This window comes from Chlamydotis macqueenii, chromosome 1 (genome assembly GCF_036417535.1).
Source record: "Chlamydotis macqueenii isolate bChlMac1 chromosome 1, bChlMac1.mat, whole genome shotgun sequence".
Classification (NCBI taxonomy): domain Eukaryota; kingdom Metazoa; phylum Chordata; class Aves; order Otidiformes; family Otididae; genus Chlamydotis; species Chlamydotis macqueenii.
Genome location: NC_141556.1, coordinates 84882236 through 84899428, shown reverse-complemented (window position 1 = coordinate 84899428; position 17193 = coordinate 84882236). Strand labels below are relative to the sequence as shown.

Sequence of the window (17193 nt, the reverse complement as noted above, 5' to 3'; positions counted from 1 at the left end):
CCTACATGCGTAATACATTCATACCAGTTTACACATCTGTGCACTCATCCCTTTATGTCTTCCTAAATTTGTCATCTACTACATACTGTATACTCAAGAGCATCCTCTGATGTATCAGGAGATAGTCATACAAAACTGGCAATTATTTTATTCTCATGTTTGCTTCTCCTCCGAAGATAGATTCACAAAACATTTTATCCAGCTGAATAGGTTCCTGACTTCTCTTAACAAGTTTTTGTCCCCATAATTTTCTGCCTCCTCACTGAGCTGAAAACAGATTTTGGCGCTCTTGTTAAAATGTATCAGTAAAACAATTTGAATTTCAAACTTTTAAAAAATCATTTTACATCATTCACATTTGCACCACTGAGGTAGTGATAACTTCTGCACATGACTTGGAGGAAGACTGGAAGCATTTACATTGTCATGACCACTTAAATGACTGTAATGCAGTCTTATGCTCTGATGGTTTGTCTATACTGGAGTAGCTTATGTGGGCAAATTCAGGCTATCTTTAATTTGGTAGCACATATGAACAACACACAGGCATTAAAGACTTAATCATAATTCAGGTTGCCAAGTGAATTATTAGGGTCATGCTAAAGTCCTTGCTATCAATTTTTCCCCGCTATAGTTTTGTTTGCACCACAAATGTGCATGTATTAGAGAGTAGCAATGCTACTCTATTCTGGTTTAGGTTTTTATTGAGTTACTGTAATACTCATTTACACATCAATGCAACTCACTGTATTGTTTATTTGACCCATACTCCAGTTGTCTGAATAAAGATTAATTCCTTCCCTTCTCCAAACTGGAACTAGACTAGGAGTCCTTCACAATACTGTTCAGCTATTTCCCCTGGGGGTGATAAACATCGAATGTGTGGACCCAGTTCTCCTTTTCCAAATAAATTGCCCCAGAGTAAAAAGAACAGAGTCAAGGCTACAGAAGCTTGGTCAGACCACTGCTACATAAACATCCCTCACTGCAGAACCAGACAAACGTTTTCAGGGTCTCACTAGTAAAGTCAAGGTTACATTCCCCTAACCTCTTAATGGCAAATCAAAAAAATAAGTCCAGTCAATATAAGGCAAAGGAAAAAGGTGCTAGTTCCACTTCATGAGAAAACCTTCACTACCCCTAAGAAGCCACTGTAGGAGCCTCCACAATCTGGCAAGTCTCCCACCAAAAGATCAGACTGTAGAACTGCACAGCTAGTTAACATCTAATTAATCAACATTAAACTATTTGGCAGTAGGCAAAATTATGGTAACACTGTTTGAATTAAGCAGTCGTTGCCATTCACTAACACTATGTACAATCAGGTTCCTGGAAGCCCTGTTGCAGTGAAGCAATGGTGTCATGTTGTAATTCCCTGATGTTTACACTGCACCTTTTATTCTAAAGCACATCCCATATTATGGGCTAGGAATGTCAGACATGTCTTAGGGTGATCAGTAAACAAGATCTATGCTCCCACCTCATTCTGTCACTTCTGAAAATCGCAGCCCATAAACATACATACATGGAATTTCAGCAGCACGAGAAAATGACGGTAGCAACTAGCTGAGGGCTCCAGTTTGCATTTGCCGGAGAATGGAGCTGCAGCACCTCACATACTGCTGGCCTTACAGTTAAAGCTTATTTACTTACTTACAGCTGCTGATTTCCACCCTCTCGTGGAAGTTACTGCATCCGTACCAGATATTGTTTAGCACACACATATATCTGCTCTTCAATTATTTGCAACTTGGTTTATTCATGTAAACTGAAAATGGCAATGAAGTATATGAATATGAGACCAAAGAACCACTCAAGAGTGGAACACCAATCTGTTAGCTTTCTCTGCTATGGAGATTATTACCTCCTGAAAGGAGACAAGGCAGAAAATTGAGGAAAAACACTGTTAACTGGAATAGTCAAATTAACTTCTAAATGTCAATTGGACACTGAGGTAAATCACTAATGGATGCAGTTAAACTTCCCAGGATTGCACCAGGACAAAATCATACTGCATATCATGAGGTCTCTAATGGCCAAAAGAGATTTTGACCAATGGCCAAAAGAACATCTAAAAATGCTAAGGCCTCCATGCCTAGATTCCTATAAGCTCCTCACAACACCTAGGCCATCAGGACTAGAAACCATATTGCTACTTTGGGAAAAGGACTCTTCCTTTTTCTTTGCTTTCAGAGTTTCTTTCTCTAAAGAAAACCTTGTGTTAAAGCACACCAAATCCTAGGGTGAGCACCCAAGATGAGCAGAGAAAGGTCTGCTTCACTCAGTCCAGTACATTTCATCCCTCAAAGATGCAAGGGAATAATAGTGACAATGACTTAAAGGAAACTCATCTTCACAGCACTTAATCTAATAGGAAGGCTTATCTTCACTTTATATTCTGGGAATGCATGGACTTGTTGAATATATAATTGAATGTGATTCAGACCTGGAGACCAGGACCTCGACACCTCAACTCCTCACTGGCAAATGCACTAGTAGGCCCAACAAGTGAGATTACTTTTGAATTCGTTCCTTACTCCACCCTAGCAGCCAAAGGAGACACAGTCCGTATTTAGGAAAGTCCATAGCCAATGGGCTAAGTTGCCTTGCACCCCAGGCTCCTACCAGCCACTGCTAGCAACAGGGTGGGACTGCAGGAGGGGCAGCAGCAGCATTCAGCTGGTGTCCAGCACTCAAACAGCTCTTCTCCATCTCTTATGGGCAAAGGTAGATGATCAAATAGATGAGGCATATTACAAGCTAAATCTAAGTCATGAGCTACCAACTAGACCATACTACTTTATCTGACAAAATCAATCAGAGTTCTGGCTTTCTGTACAAGAAGTTCTAGATGCAAAAAGCTGTGCACACTCAAGCATAACAGCCATTTGATGTCTCTGGGATGCATTCAACTTACTGTGCAAGTTCAGCACAGATGATGTACTTGTCCATAGCTTGCCTGATGATTCCCCAGACCTACTGAAACGACAGTCACTGAGCTATCTGTGTGATCTACCGCATCTCAGAGATCTACATATTGCATGCAAGAGAGCTGATCTGCCTGTTTTGGGGGAAACATCTGAGATTTCCTCCTTTCCAGAGCAGTAAGCAGATTTTTTAAATACCTACAAGACAAGATTTCTAGATGGAAGAGTTTTGTTCAGGGACAGTAACCCTCAGTAAGCTAGTATTACTTTGTTTTGATTTGAGCTCTTAGGAGCTCAGCTGAAAACAGCTCTAATGAGCTTGAGTGTATCACTCAACCGAAAGAAAGAAACATTTACAGAAAAGCTGGCATTGTGCACTGGCCTAACCATATACTAAGCCAAGATCTACTAAGCCAGATCTGATCTTTGGTGGGAGCGACTTTCACAACTGATTACAGAGAAAGGCCTTATTCCCACTAGGATGAGGCTGTGAATCAAAATTTATCTGAAAGTCTCCACAGAGGGAAATGTGACCTTTGAGAATCAGTCTTCAGCTTATCTGAGGCTTTGAAAAGCCATGACTGGATGTTCTGGTTTTATTTAGTGAGGGGGGCTACAGTGGTAGCTTCTGTAAGAAGCTGCTAGAAGTTGCTCCCCTTTGTTCAACAGCGGGTCCACTGGGCCTAAGGCGGACCCGCTGCTGGCCAAGGCCAAGCCAATTGGTAGCAGAATGTTCCCTGATAACACCTCTGCGATAATGTATTTAAGAAGGGGAAAACAGGAAAAAAAAATAGAGAAGATGTGAAGAAGCTGAACAGGGGCAGAGAGGGGGAGGCGCGAGCCTTGCAGGCCTCACCCTCTGGCCTCCCGCTGGGTGGCTGACTGGGCCCAACTCAGCCCAGCCCGGCTGCGAGAAGTCCAACTATTCTGCAAGGAGCAGGGACACCTTCAACTAGATCAGGTGGCTCAGAGCCCTGTCCAGCCTGACCTCGAACGTCTCCAAGGGTGGGGCATCCACCAACCTCTCTGGGCAACTTGTTCTAGTGCTTCACCACCCTCATCATAAAAAAAACTTCTTCCTTACATCTAGTTTAAATCTGCACTCTTTTAGTTTAAAAACATTACTCCTTGCCCTATGACTACAGGCCCTGCTAAAAAGTTTGTCCCTATCTTTCTTATAGGCTCCCTTTAAGTACTGAAAGGCCACAGTAAGGCCTCCCTGGAGCCTCCTCTTCTCCAGGCTGAACAACCTCAAGTCTCTCAGCCCTTCTTCATAGGAAAGATGCTCCAGCCCTCTGATCATCTTCATGGCCCTCCTCTAAACCCACTCCAACTGGTCTATATCTTTCCTGTACTAAGGGCTCCAGAGCTGGACACAGTACTCGGGTGAGGTCTCAGTAGAACAGAATAGAGGGGGAGAATCACCTCCCTCGACCTGCTGGTCACGCTTCTTTTGATGCAGCCCAGCATACAATTGGCCTTCTGGGCTGCGAACACACATTGCCAGCTCATGTCCAGCTTTTCATCCACGAGTACCCCCAAGTCTTTCTCGGCAAGGCTGTTCTCAATCCCTTAATCACGCACCCTGTAATGATACTAGGGGCTGCCCCGACCCAGAGGCAGGACTTTGCACTTGTCTTATTGAACCTCATGGTGAATGGAAAGGCATATACTGAATAATTCTTTAAGGTCCAAAACTGTGCCACTCCAGCTTCAGCCTCCAAGAAAGGGGAAAGGGGAGAGTTTCTGAGCTAGCTAAAGACAGCAGAAGGCCTTGCCAACAGTACGGGTAGCTGGGACTTAGCTAGCCCCTCAGGATTGTGATATTTTGACACCCAGTACACAGATTCTCTCAGCAATTCAGTCTTTCAATCTGCTTTTTGCTGCAAACAATCTCTATACTGTTGAACACTGTGGGGAATAACTTTGATGAAAGAAGTGCCATTGACAGAGTCCCCTTACATAAGGCAGCAACTGGTAGGAGGTGGTGCTGGTGACTGCAGGTGAAATTAATGAGCTTTCATCCATTCTTAGGAAAAACGTGCAAAGATCATAAAAAATTCTGTTGCTAGCTGCTGTCTTGTTTGCTGCCTCAGAAGAAGTGCCAAGGACTGAATGGACACAAAGACCGAATTACCATCTCCTTGCTCTCCAGGCAGTTTCTGCCAGTTCAGGATTGAAGACATACAGTGGACAGGGCAGGTTGCTGAGGGGAATCTGCACTGCCACTGTTTTGTCTGGATTTACTTGGTATAGGAGAGAAGCAAAGTGCAGGACAGCAGTCTCCAGCCCACCTTTTCAGCCCCTTTCACAAAAGTATAATTCATTTACTGGAAAGAAAACACTCAGTGATTTGACTGGTCCAGCTTGCCTGTCACTGAGAAGAAATCACTATATATATTCATCATTGGCAGGAAAGGTCTCCCAAGCAATTCCCCTGACCCATCCCTCTGCAGGTGGCTGCTCTGGACAAAGTACTGCCTGTCTGGAATTCCTGGTTTATCATTTTCCTTCTGTCTTCCACCCATAGCCTCACAACTTCTGAAAGCTTTTAAGATGCACGTGCACCATTCTACTAATGTGCAAAGCCCTGAAAACGCCTCTTCCCCGAAGTATTAATAACGATGTATATAGGAGGAGTTCATGGGGAAAACCAAGTAACAGGTGGTAGAGATAATATTACACTGGAAAAGAGCAGAGCCGCCACTGCCCATGTATTGGGAGACTAATGTCTCATATTCATTGTCGTGTGCTAGAATGCACGTGGAGCACAGATAAATGTCACATAGATGTCACACACAACCTGCCAATCCAAGTCCAAGAGTTAGCTCATTGTACCAAACTCCCACTGTCAAAATCAAATAAGAATTACAAACACCACTTATGTTTCAAACTAATAAACTTTAAGCTATTGTATAAATAATTTAAAGCACCATTGAACAAACATGAACATCTCTTCCTCAGTCACACTAGATCCTAAGTGCTATCAGTCATGTCAAGAAACCCGAACACTAATGTTTGGAGTTAGACTTCTGGTGCACAACACTGTCGTGGTTTTGTTTAGTAGGGGGGGCCTAAGGTGGTAGCTTCTGTAGGAAACTGCTAGAAGTCGCTCCTCTTTGTTCAGGGGACTTGGCCAGGCCTAGGGCGGACCCACTGCTGGCCAAGGCCGAGCCAATTGGTAGCAGAATGTCCCGTGATAACGCCTCTGTGATAACGTATTTAAGAAGAGGAAAACAGAAAAAAAAAGGGAGAAGAGAAAATGTGAAACAGCTGAGCGGGGGGCAGAGAGGGGGAGGCGCGAGCCTCATGGGCCTTGCAGGCCTCACCCTCTGGCCTCCCGCCGGGCAGCCGACTGGGCCCAACTCGGCCCGGCCTGGTTGCAAGAAGTGGAAAGGAGATGAGAAGTGAATAAGATGTAAAAAAGATCCTGAGAGACATCTACCAGCCTGTTGTGAGGGACAGCTGCAGACACCAAGGTTAGTTCAGAAGTGAGGGGGAGGAGTAATGCGGCCAAGATTCCCCTGCAGCCTGTGGTGATGACCATGGTGGAGCAGGTTGTCCCCATGCAGCCCATGGAGGTCCAAGGAGGAGCAGAGATCCACTTGGAGCCCATGAAGGACCCCATATCGGGGGAGGTGGATGCCTGAAGGCAGCTGTGGCCTGTGGAGGGCGGGCCCGCTGGGACAGCTGTTCTAGAGGGACTGCACCCGTAGAAGAGATGACCCACGCTGGAGCAGTTCCACGAAGGACTGTGGCCCGTGGGAGGGACCCCATGAAGGAGCAGGGGAGGAATGTGAGGACTTCTTCCCCCAACCATGAAGCAGCGGCATGAAACAACGTATGATGAACTGACTACAACCCCCATTCCCTCTTCCCCCCTGTGCCGCTCGGGGGGGGAAAGGTAGTAGAGATAATGTTAAGCTTGGGAAGAGGAGGTGGAGGGAGGTTATCTTGTTCTCTGTCTCATTATCCTGCTGTTTGTAGTAATAAATGAATAGTTTTCCCCAAGTCATAGAATCATAGAATCATAGAATGGTTAGGGTTGGAAGGGACCTTCAAAGGTCATCTAGTCCAACCCCCCTGCAAGGAGCAGGGACATCTCCAACTAGATCAGGTTGCTCAGAGCCTCATCCAGCCTGGCCTTGAACGTTTCCAGAGATGGGGCCTCTACCACCTTTCTGGGCAACCTGTTCCAGTGTTCTATAACTCGCATTGTAAAAATTTTTTTCCTAATTTCTAATCTAAATCTACCCCCCTCTATTTTAAAACCATTACCTCTCGTCCTATCGCAACAGGCCCTGCTAAACAGCCTTTCCCCATCTTTCTTGTAGGCCCCCTTGAGGTACTGAAAGACTGCTATCAGGTCTCCCCGGAGCCTCCTCTTCTGCAGGCTGAACAGCCCCAACTCTCTCAGCCTGTCCTCATAAGAGAGGTGCTCCAGCCCTTTTATCATCTTCGTGGCCCTCTTCTGGACCCTCTCCAACTGGTCCATGTCCTTCTTGTGTTGGGGGCTCCAGAACTGGACACAGTACTCCAGGTGGGGTCTCACCAGGGCAGAGTAGAGGGGCAGAATCACCTCCCTCGACCTGCTGGCCACGCTCCTCTTGATGCAGCCCAGGATGCGGTTGGCCTTCTGGGCCGCAAGGGCGCATTGCCTGCTCATGTTAAGCTTCTCATCCACCAGCACTCCCAAGTCCTTCTCCTCAGGGCTGCTCTCAATCCATTCCCCGCCCAGCCTGTATTTGTGCCTGGGATTGCCATGACCCAGGTGCAGGACCTTGCACTTGGCCTGGTTGAACTTCATGAGGTTGGCACGGGCCCACCTCTCCAGCCTGTCAAGGTCCCTCTGGATGGCATCCCTCCTCTCCAGCGTGTCAACGGCACCACACAACTTGTCTGTCGAGTCTGTTTTGCCTGTGACAGTAACTTTAAGGATTTCTCCCTGTCCTTATCTCAAACCTTGAGCCGTTTTTCCTTATATTTTCTCTCCCTTTTCTCTCAGAAGGTGGGGGGAGTGAGAGAGAGACTGCGTAGTCTGGTCCTGATCAGGGCTGAACTACGACAAACACACCATCTGGTATATCATATGCAGTAACAGCAGGTTCCTGCCTCAGGTTCTTCAAGCCTGAAACTACATATATAAAAAACCAACTTATTCAATGCCTTGATTTTTTAAGTTGTTGACACCTGCAACCACCACTTCAATTCAGAACCTTTGAAAAATCAATCATATCTTCATGTCTCAAAACACCCCTTCAAGTATTTAACTCTACTCACCAAGTTAAAGGCTATCGGTAATTTGCTTTTGGATAATACTTTTATTCTAAAATGATGTTATAAATTTAACAGTGTAGTAATTGCTTTATCCAACATACCTTTGGACATCAACAGTATGTTTGTATAGCTGTCCAGAGCAATCAGGCAGCAAAATTAAAAAGCACTCTAGTATTTACTGTTACAAAGGTATACAAATGGGGATACAGAGGGATATGAAAATATTGGCGGAAATCTAGTTTTCTTCTGTAACACTGTTTTTTTAAATCACATTTTCTTATCTATAAAAAGTGTTTATTGGTGGAGGAGGGTTGCACTACACACATCTACTGCAATACACCAAACTCAGGAAGTCCCATGACATGTCCCCCAAGTCCCCCTCACGTAAGAAGGATGTGGACCTGTTGGAGCGAGTCCAGAGGAGGACCTTGAAGATGATCAGAGGGCTGGAGCATCTCTCCTATGAAGACAAGCTGAGAGAGTTGAGGCTGTTAAGCCTGGAGAAGAGAAGGCTTCAGGGAGACCTTATAGCCGCCTTCTTGTACCTAAAGGGAGCTTGTAGGAAAGATGGGGAGAAACTCTTCAGTAGGGCCTGCTGCAATAGGACAAGGGGTAATGGTTTTAAAATAGAAGAAGGTAGATTCAGATTAGACATCAGGAAAAAATTTCTTATGCTGAGGGTGGTGGAACACTGGAACAGGTTGTCCAGAGAGGTGGCAGATGCCACATCCCTGGAAACAGTCAAAGCCAGGTTGTATAAGACTCCTGCTCCCGTATGAGCAACCTGCTGATGATGTCCTTGCTCCTTGCAGGGAGGTTGGACTAGATGACCTTTAAAGGTCCCTTCCAACCTAAACTATTCTATGATTCTATGTGTAGCACAGTGCATTACAGGCATGGCTCACATACTTTGTTTAAGTATAAGACTGCATTACCACAATATTTCAGGCATTTTGAATACAAAGATTTGCAACAAAAACATTTGGAGTTTTTTTATCAAAAAAGTCCAAATTTTCTGAAGCAGACGGTTTCTTTAACTGCTTTAGTTATATTGCCTTAGAGATCCCAGCTGAAATAGGATTAATGTAAGTACTCCTGTGAAACACAGTGCAAATCATAAAAGAGCCCCAATCCTTTCTCATCCAGAATACGGCATCAGGAATGGTGTTTTCATCTCCCTCCACTGTCTACACTGAAAAACAATTAAAAGACCAAATGATTTACTTCTTTAAAAGCCTTAGTAGCTTCCATTCAATCAATGACTTATTTGACTTGTAAACTTATCTTATTTGTAAGTGACAGCCTGTAGTGTTTCCCCCAGTAAAACCTGATGTTAACTCCAGATTGGATTCAACAATGCCAGGGTACCAAAAAAAAGAATCAGAAAGTCAAAACATTAAACCAAGCCCAGAAATATCACTGTCATTGTAGGTGTACAGCTGCAGAGCCCCAGGGCATCATGTATACACTGGAGTAAAGATGTTTCAAATCCTATGTCACATCTCTTTATGCAAGCCAAATTTCAGTGAGTTGATACCCTCTCAACAACAAACACGTCACGTGGGCCCAGAAAGAAGCCAACTTAATGGCATCCTACCACATAAATCCTTACAAAGCATAGCTTAGGTTTGTCTGACATGACGCACAGGCAAATTTATCCTTCTGATATTAAAAAACAAATACAATCCTGAAACTCAACCCCACAAACACAAAAGCAGGCTAACCATTTTGATAAATAAAATCACAGTTGCACTAGATCACAATTTCATTATGATTTCTCTCCTCTTTAAGTCAAGGAATTCAAAGTGTTTTATTCTCTCTACATAACATCTCCCTCTAAGCTCTTCCTTTTGGTTCCTGAAACTTCCAAAGCACTTCAGAGTGGTATCACATAGAAGCCAGTGCTGTTTACCTTGACATGAAGACTTTCCTGGGATCCCTACTGCACAGTAGGAAGCAGCTGCTGCAGTTCCTACTTTTCCAAGGAGTACTCTTAGAAGTTATCCCCTCTTATTCCTTTTCCTTTCTTTTGTCACATCAGACTTCTGTTTCCTTTCCAGGCAGTTCTTAGTAAGACAATCACTATCCAGATTTTGTCAAAGGATAACCTTCTCAGCAAGGTGCTGCTGTCTCTCACAGATATTTCTCTTCCACCCAGAACAGGGCTGGTCTTTTACTTTTTGTTTCAACCTTCCCAAGCAGGCTTTGTTATACTCTGACAGAGGCTAATCTCATGAAGGACCCAACCCAGTAGCACACAGTCTGTGGGGAGTAAAATTATGTGTCTCCAAGAGTCACCAATAACTAACACTTCAAACAGTAGACACTTGAATAGCAGCCTCCTAGCCAATATTCTCCACCTTATTTCTCCAAAGGCTAGTCTTGGGACAGCTGGGAATTTGCATCTTAAGGCACTTAAATTGACTCTTCCTTCTCCTGAAAGCACCAGTTAAGAGTCCTTCTAATGCCAGTTTTTATGAAGTGTATGAGATGTGAAAGCTCATTTCTCAACATCTCACTCCTGACCTAGGGTTGAATTGCAAGTGGTAAACTCAAGGTGAAAGGCTCCAAATAGCATTACGCATTCCCTCAGCCATCTAGCACACAACTGCCCCAAGCTATTATTTTTAATCTTGTAATACCTATCATATCAATCACCAAAACTATTTTGTTTGTACCCTGAAGCACAATGGCTCACTTTTTGCAAATTTCAGCTAACTCACAAAAATCCAAATTGAGTGAGTAGGCTTTTGCTAGGCTGATTTCTGCCAACTTACCAGAAGTCATTTCAGCAATATATTATCAGCACAATCCTATTTCATTATATGTCTCTCTTATCTTTTGTCTGTCCTTGTGCCTGCAGTAAATGTGCATCTGTAAATTATTAGTACTTGGATAACACAAAATGCAGCTAATGAGATAAGAGAAGGGATTGGAAAATGTTGTCTCTGACTGAGAAGTTACTCAACACTGAGAGAAGTGAACATATAAGAGTATGCAGAGAATAATTTCCTCTGAATTCTTCTCTTATACATAAAGTTTTAAAGGGCCCAAGTCACTATTAGCAAATAAAATCTCCAGACACTAGTCAAGAACAACTCTACAGATGATATTGCGAAAGATACATCTCGCTCCAAGTCAGAATGAGGGTCTTGTGCAGTCAAGGAAAGATCTCAAGTGACAGTCGTGACTGTATTAAGGTGCCTGCATAGGCAATATTTTTTAGGAGGTGGCAGTCTTCTAACGGCTAGCAAGACCACCGCGTTTAAAGTGAGAACGTCATAGCAAATGGGTGCCCTACAAAGGGTCTTTCCCTTACCCAGAATTTGACAAGGAAGAAGGCATTAGCTGGCCCCCTTTCAAAGAGCTCCTTCAGGCCCCCTTTTTTCTCAGGGAACTTGTCATAGATCTGCCGGATATCCACTGCCTCGAGGTAAGGGTCATTGTAGCTGGGGCTTGATTGCCCAATATGCACAAACAGGTGTTTGTTATACTGCAAGAAGAGGAAAAACATGGAATTAGGAAATCATTCAGTACTGTTCAGTGCATACTGAACATTCATGATTCTTCACAGAAGACTACTGGAAGTCACTGAAGATTTCATAGTGCTTTCTAAAAGAGCAGAAGTATTAGCAGAAACCTCTGCTAATACAAGCTCGTGCTATTATTTCTTTCCTATAAATACATCAATGTTTCTTGCTTCTTCTGAAACGCTATTGTTGGGTTTTTTCCCTATACTCACTGCTAAACCATTGCCTCATGCTGCTGCTATATAGTCTGAATAACCTGAGATACAGTGTTACCTGTCACAGGTCACTCAGTCAAATATCAATACTCCTGTCCTATGAAGAGCTGCCTGAAATCCCACAGCAAGGTACCAGCCAAATACTATCATATTTTCTGAACTTTCCTGTCTCAGACAGAGGACATGTAACTGGCCCATCACCAATGTACATCTCAAGATGCAGTATAACAAAGTTTAGTGAGACAGGCAAATCTTACTGCTTCCATTTTATAGGTGGCACCATGGAAACACACTGATGCAAATTCATCCCATTTGCCCCCAGATTTAAGTTCCCAGGACACCAGAGAAATATATGGCTTCCTGTATTTCCCTGATTCTGGGTCTATCCTCCAAGGCTGAACAGGGCAGTGAGAATACCCCAACAGGGGCTGTACCACTGTCTTATGACTCAGTGGCTTGTGCTCTGATATGTGAATATCCCTGACCCTGGAAAGGGAGGCACATAGCACAGAGCTGGCTATATCACTACAGGCAATTCTGTCCTCTAAGAGAAGGATATCTTGTGTTTCCCAAAGATGGCTTTCTATTCTCAGTAGAGCAATGAAGCAAGTATTTTAATACACATATAGTAGTATAACATATCCATCATGAACAGAAGCTATTCGAAGACCAAAAATTAACAAGGGGTGGAAGTTAGATGTGTATCTTACTGTGTCTTGGTCTTGTTGTTGTTCCAAGAACGCAGAGAATTCTAACATCCAAAGCTTGGAGCTAGCTACCCTTCGTCCTTGCCAAGCTGATGCTGACGGGGAAGGCGAGAGGCCAGCAGGAGACTCAAACCCTAAGCACACAGGATTTGTATAACAAAATTTAGAAAGAGAAAAGTTGGTAATAGCTTTCCAGTAGAGCACCTGTTGCCAAAGCTAACTAATTACATTTTCTTACGAGTTCAGTCATCTTGCAAAAATATCATTCACAAGGTCCTCACTCTAGCTGTGCTCTAAATGGCTTGTCAGTCACCCTCTGCTAAGACAGCACTGTCAGGGTTGGTAATGATGTAAAAGACAATCCACCTGGTTTTGACACTAGAGAAAACATGTTCAGCAACTTTAAGAGGACCTTGATTGAGCCCTAAATGAGCAGTGAAATAAACTCTTTAGTATCAGAATGAAGCATCAGCATTAATATGACCATTAACCTCTCAAAATGGGGAAACTGAGAAGGACAAGGCATTTGTTGTTCTACTTAAAGAGATATTTATTGGAAAGGCAACCATGTTATGATGGAAAACAGTGTTCTAGTACATACAGCATGGCAGAAAAACAGTAAAGATACATGAACTTTTATTTTCTGCTGAATTAGGAGAAAAAACCCCAAAACAACTAACCTGAAACAGGAAAAAATGTTTTTTAAAATAAAACAAAGTCTGAAAAAGCTTCCGCTTTCTCAGTAAAAAAATGGGAATTGGTGAGAAGGGGAAAATTATATAAAAATTAATTTGGAGCTCACTGAAATATTTCAATAGGTAAAAATATTTTTTTAAAACAATTTTTAAACTTTTAAAATACTGGCGCTTTTTGGAGTTGGACAATAATTTCAAAGCAAGGAATTACATTTCCTTACCTACCTGGTAAAGGCAGCGGAGGCTGTACAGCATAAGGTTGTTGAGAAAAAGGTTTCACGCTACAGAAGCACACAAAGAGAGATGTTAACAAAAAACAAAACAGAACAAAACAAAAAAGACTCTTGACCAACTGTTTGTGCAGATTAAATCAAGTGTTTCTCCTGAGGGAGAAAGTGGTCTTTGTGAAGTGTCCTTGGGAAATTATCTTTTTGTGTGGGCAAGTGAGGGTCATGGAGAAAGACTGAAAAAAAAAAAAAAATATAAGGGGCCAGGACTGGACTGAATAAGATTTCCCTGCAGATGTTCAGCAGGCTCTCCCTGCAGACTTGTTATTCAGAGATCCTTATCAGCCTGTTAATACGGTGGTATCCATTAATTTATTCTTCTCCTTCAACCACGCACAGATTTCAATTTATGCAAGTGGACATACCTCTGGGCTGGATGCCTCTCTGACTTTTAGGCCCAGATTCAGATATGTCCAACATCCACAACTGAACCTAGCTTTCAAGACAGCTTAGCTCCATTTTAACACCACTGCAAAAAAAAATCAGGATCTGGAGACATCATCTTCTAAAAGAACTTCTCACATTGATGCTTCCTTGTTCACTTTCAAGCTAAAGGCAAAAAAAAAATGTATTTTTTTTATTTCTCCTAGGATGGCTTCTATTGTTTTACTAGCCATTTTTTCCCCACAAGGTATTTTCATAGTATCTGTTCCCTGATCTGCTCCACAAACACTAGGAATAGGAACATAAGAGAGCAGGAGCACATGGCTAGTGTGAAGACCATAACTCCCTTCCAGTTGCTTGTCCTTAAGTTGGCTTAAATTGCTCCTGTTAGCTCCTGTGATAAAAAGTGTGTCCCCATACAAACAAAGGAGCACAGAGAACTGTGTGGAGCAATCTGAATAATATTCTGACACAACTACACCTAGGGCCATCACTGGTGAACAATCAGCCCGTCAAAGGTTCATCTCTGCACTGGGGCAGGGGATCCCCAGTAACTCAATCAGAGAGTTAGCCAGGGCTGTCATAGGAAAGCCATCAGCCTCAACTGTCCAAGTATGAAACCAGCCCAGTGAGCCAGCTAGGGAGGCTTACAATCCAGTCACCTTACAAACTGAGGAGGTTACTGCCTAGATGGTACAGATATGTTAGGGAATGCAAGGGAAGAGTATATGAGGATTGCACAAGATGGATTAGGATGATGTTTAGGGAGAATATGGTGGTAAAAGGTGCCAGTTGCATGTAAGAAGTTCAGTACAGTTGTCTGTCCATGCCCTGCACTTTGTCAGTGCAGTCTGTCCTATCTTCTCACTAAATTATATTTCTAATTCTTTTCCTGCATGAGGAGCTCTCAGTTCTGTGTGTGTGTGTGTGTGTTTCTGGAGTGTCAGTAGCAAGTGATGGTGTGATAACTAGCGATTATCAAGCCAGAGTAGCCACCAAATAGATGGTTTGGGAGCCAGCTGTGTGTGTCTCCAGGGATAAGGAGGCTTTCAGAGTGACCAAGAGGTTCAGGCCAAATGACAGAGAGACTGTGGAGTCCAGAGGTTGACTGAAAGATCTGTGTGTGTGTGTTTATCCCTGTGGAGGCAAACCGGGGAAGGTGAACATCCAGGTGGACTGCGTATCTAAGCCCGATTACTGGAGAGATTCACAGTGTGAGTTTGTGCACATGCATGCATGTTTGTGTGTGTGAGCAAGAGGTCGGCACCAGCAACTGGAGTGGGGCTGTGGCCTCGAGGGCTCACCCGCCTGGGTGCCACAGCACACAGGGAGACAAGGGATCCCAGGGCAGCTACTGGATGGATCCACAGTGCATGGTGTGTATTTCCCAGCAACACACCTTCACCCTCATCAGCCAGAGAGGAGTACAGGATAAGGCTGTTGGTGCTGTTTGTGTTTGTGTGAGTGCTGAGCGTTGTGTGTCTGCGCAGCCAGCTGTGTGTATATGCGTATGTGCAATGTATATGCATATTTCTGTGTGCCTACTGAGAACACATGCTCAGCCTCGCTACTGAGAGCAAGGAGCTGCAGCAGCCTTGCCTCTATCAGGCTGCTACATTCAGCAGCTCCCTAAAAAAAGCCCATATTACACTGCTTGAGTCATGGGACACACTGAAGGGGTGCAATCTATGTTGAAGGTACCATATGAAGATATAGGGTTTTATCTATTTAAGATTGTCTCATGACTCTCAGTTTGTCTTCAACCATGGGCCTTAAGTCTCATATCCCTGATCAGGGAATCTGTCTGAGAGCAAAGACTAAATTATCTTAGCGTTTTACAAATCTTGTAATAGCTAATGGTGTTCCTCAGGCAGCATAGAGGAAGCAGCAGAAGCACCTACTTTGGATGCTCACATGAAGGAATACTCACTCTTGGGAAGATCCAGCTTGGCCTGACAAAGCTCCTTGCCAAAACTGCAAGAGAATAACATACAGACAAAAGTAATCACTCTTAGGACAGAGATGAAAAGCAAGACTTGCTGCTTTCTGAGGAAAGAAACTGCAAGCTCACAGACTTTTAAAGATGTGACTGAGCTATATCTCTTCTGTCTATCTTTCTGGTTTTATCCTTGTGGAGGTGCTGACTGGTCTTTTTGTTTTCGTTCTACGTACTACTACTAATGACATGCAAGCAACTGACCCAATAGTGTTTTTTAATTTTAAATACCATGTATACACCTTTTGCCTCCATCTCCGAAGCTTTAATGATGCTCATCCTCTTGGACGGACCATTTTCCCTAGGAGAGCTCCACAGGAGTATTTTGGCAGAAATCAATGCTCAGCAAAAGCTCACTAGGCCTAACTCAAAGGTTAGGGGATGCTGACAGGCCTTCTCTATTAAGGATTTTATGTAACAGCCATCAATTTGTGATCTAAGCACTCAGGACGAGCTTGGGAATGATAAGCCTGAGAAAGGGTCAGCATGGTCCAAATTATTTTAATCTAGCAAGATTGCAGACTAAGAAAGTGATACAGACACCTAAAAATATTTCAGGTAGCTGAAAATCCAAAGGATCTAATTGTTCTCTCACTTGTGTCATTTTAAAAAAAGCATACAGCGAAGCTCTGTTGTTTTACATCAGTGTGAGCAAAGAATCAGACCCAAACTATTGAAGCCATATGACAGATTTACTCTACAAAGACAATCCCTTTTGGCCTATTATTTCTGATGTTCTCAGGACATTCCTGAGCAGGTCCCAACAGCCTTTCAAATACTCAGTTGTCTTCAGCCCTGCTCCTCCAAGACACTTATTTACTCACCCCAGAAACAGCAGGGTAAGCTGGTCGTGGGAGACCAGGCAAGGTCATTTTACTATGGAAGGCAGTCGCAGAGATAATCTGGGCAGATGACATTGTAGCCATACTCTGCATGGCTTTATCTTTAGCTGCCTGATCCTGTGGGCAAGAGCAGAAACAGAAAAAAAAAACCAGAATTATTATAATGATAAAAAAGTTGCCTGGTCTAATGCTGCATAACCAGGATTCTCATCAGCTTCTTTGTAGGGAGCAAGCATCTCTGAAAACCCGGACAGCAGACTCATCAGTAACTGTCCTAAGAACTCTTCAAAGCACGCAAGTCTTTTCACCCATTACTATAGATTCAGATGTGAT

At 43.5% G+C, this 17193-nt stretch overlaps 1 protein-coding gene across 3 annotated transcripts in view; it reads right to left on the bottom strand.

Moving 5' to 3' along the window:
- The window catches only part of TEAD4 (TEA domain transcription factor 4), a 60240-nt gene that overhangs the window by 6189 nt on the left and 36858 nt on the right, over positions 1–17193 (bottom strand). For all 3 annotated transcript variants that reach the window (XM_086759226.1, XM_086759220.1, XM_086759222.1), the window contains 5 exons: positions 16843–16977; positions 15953–15996; positions 13577–13632; positions 12660–12790; positions 11524–11697 (listed from right to left, as the gene is read on the bottom strand). In XM_086759226.1, the coding sequence (XP_086615352.1) occupies positions 11524–11697; positions 12660–12790; positions 13577–13632; positions 15953–15996; positions 16843–16977 (540 nt within the window). The remainder of the gene's footprint in view (positions 1–11523; positions 11698–12659; positions 12791–13576; positions 13633–15952; positions 15997–16842; positions 16978–17193) is intronic.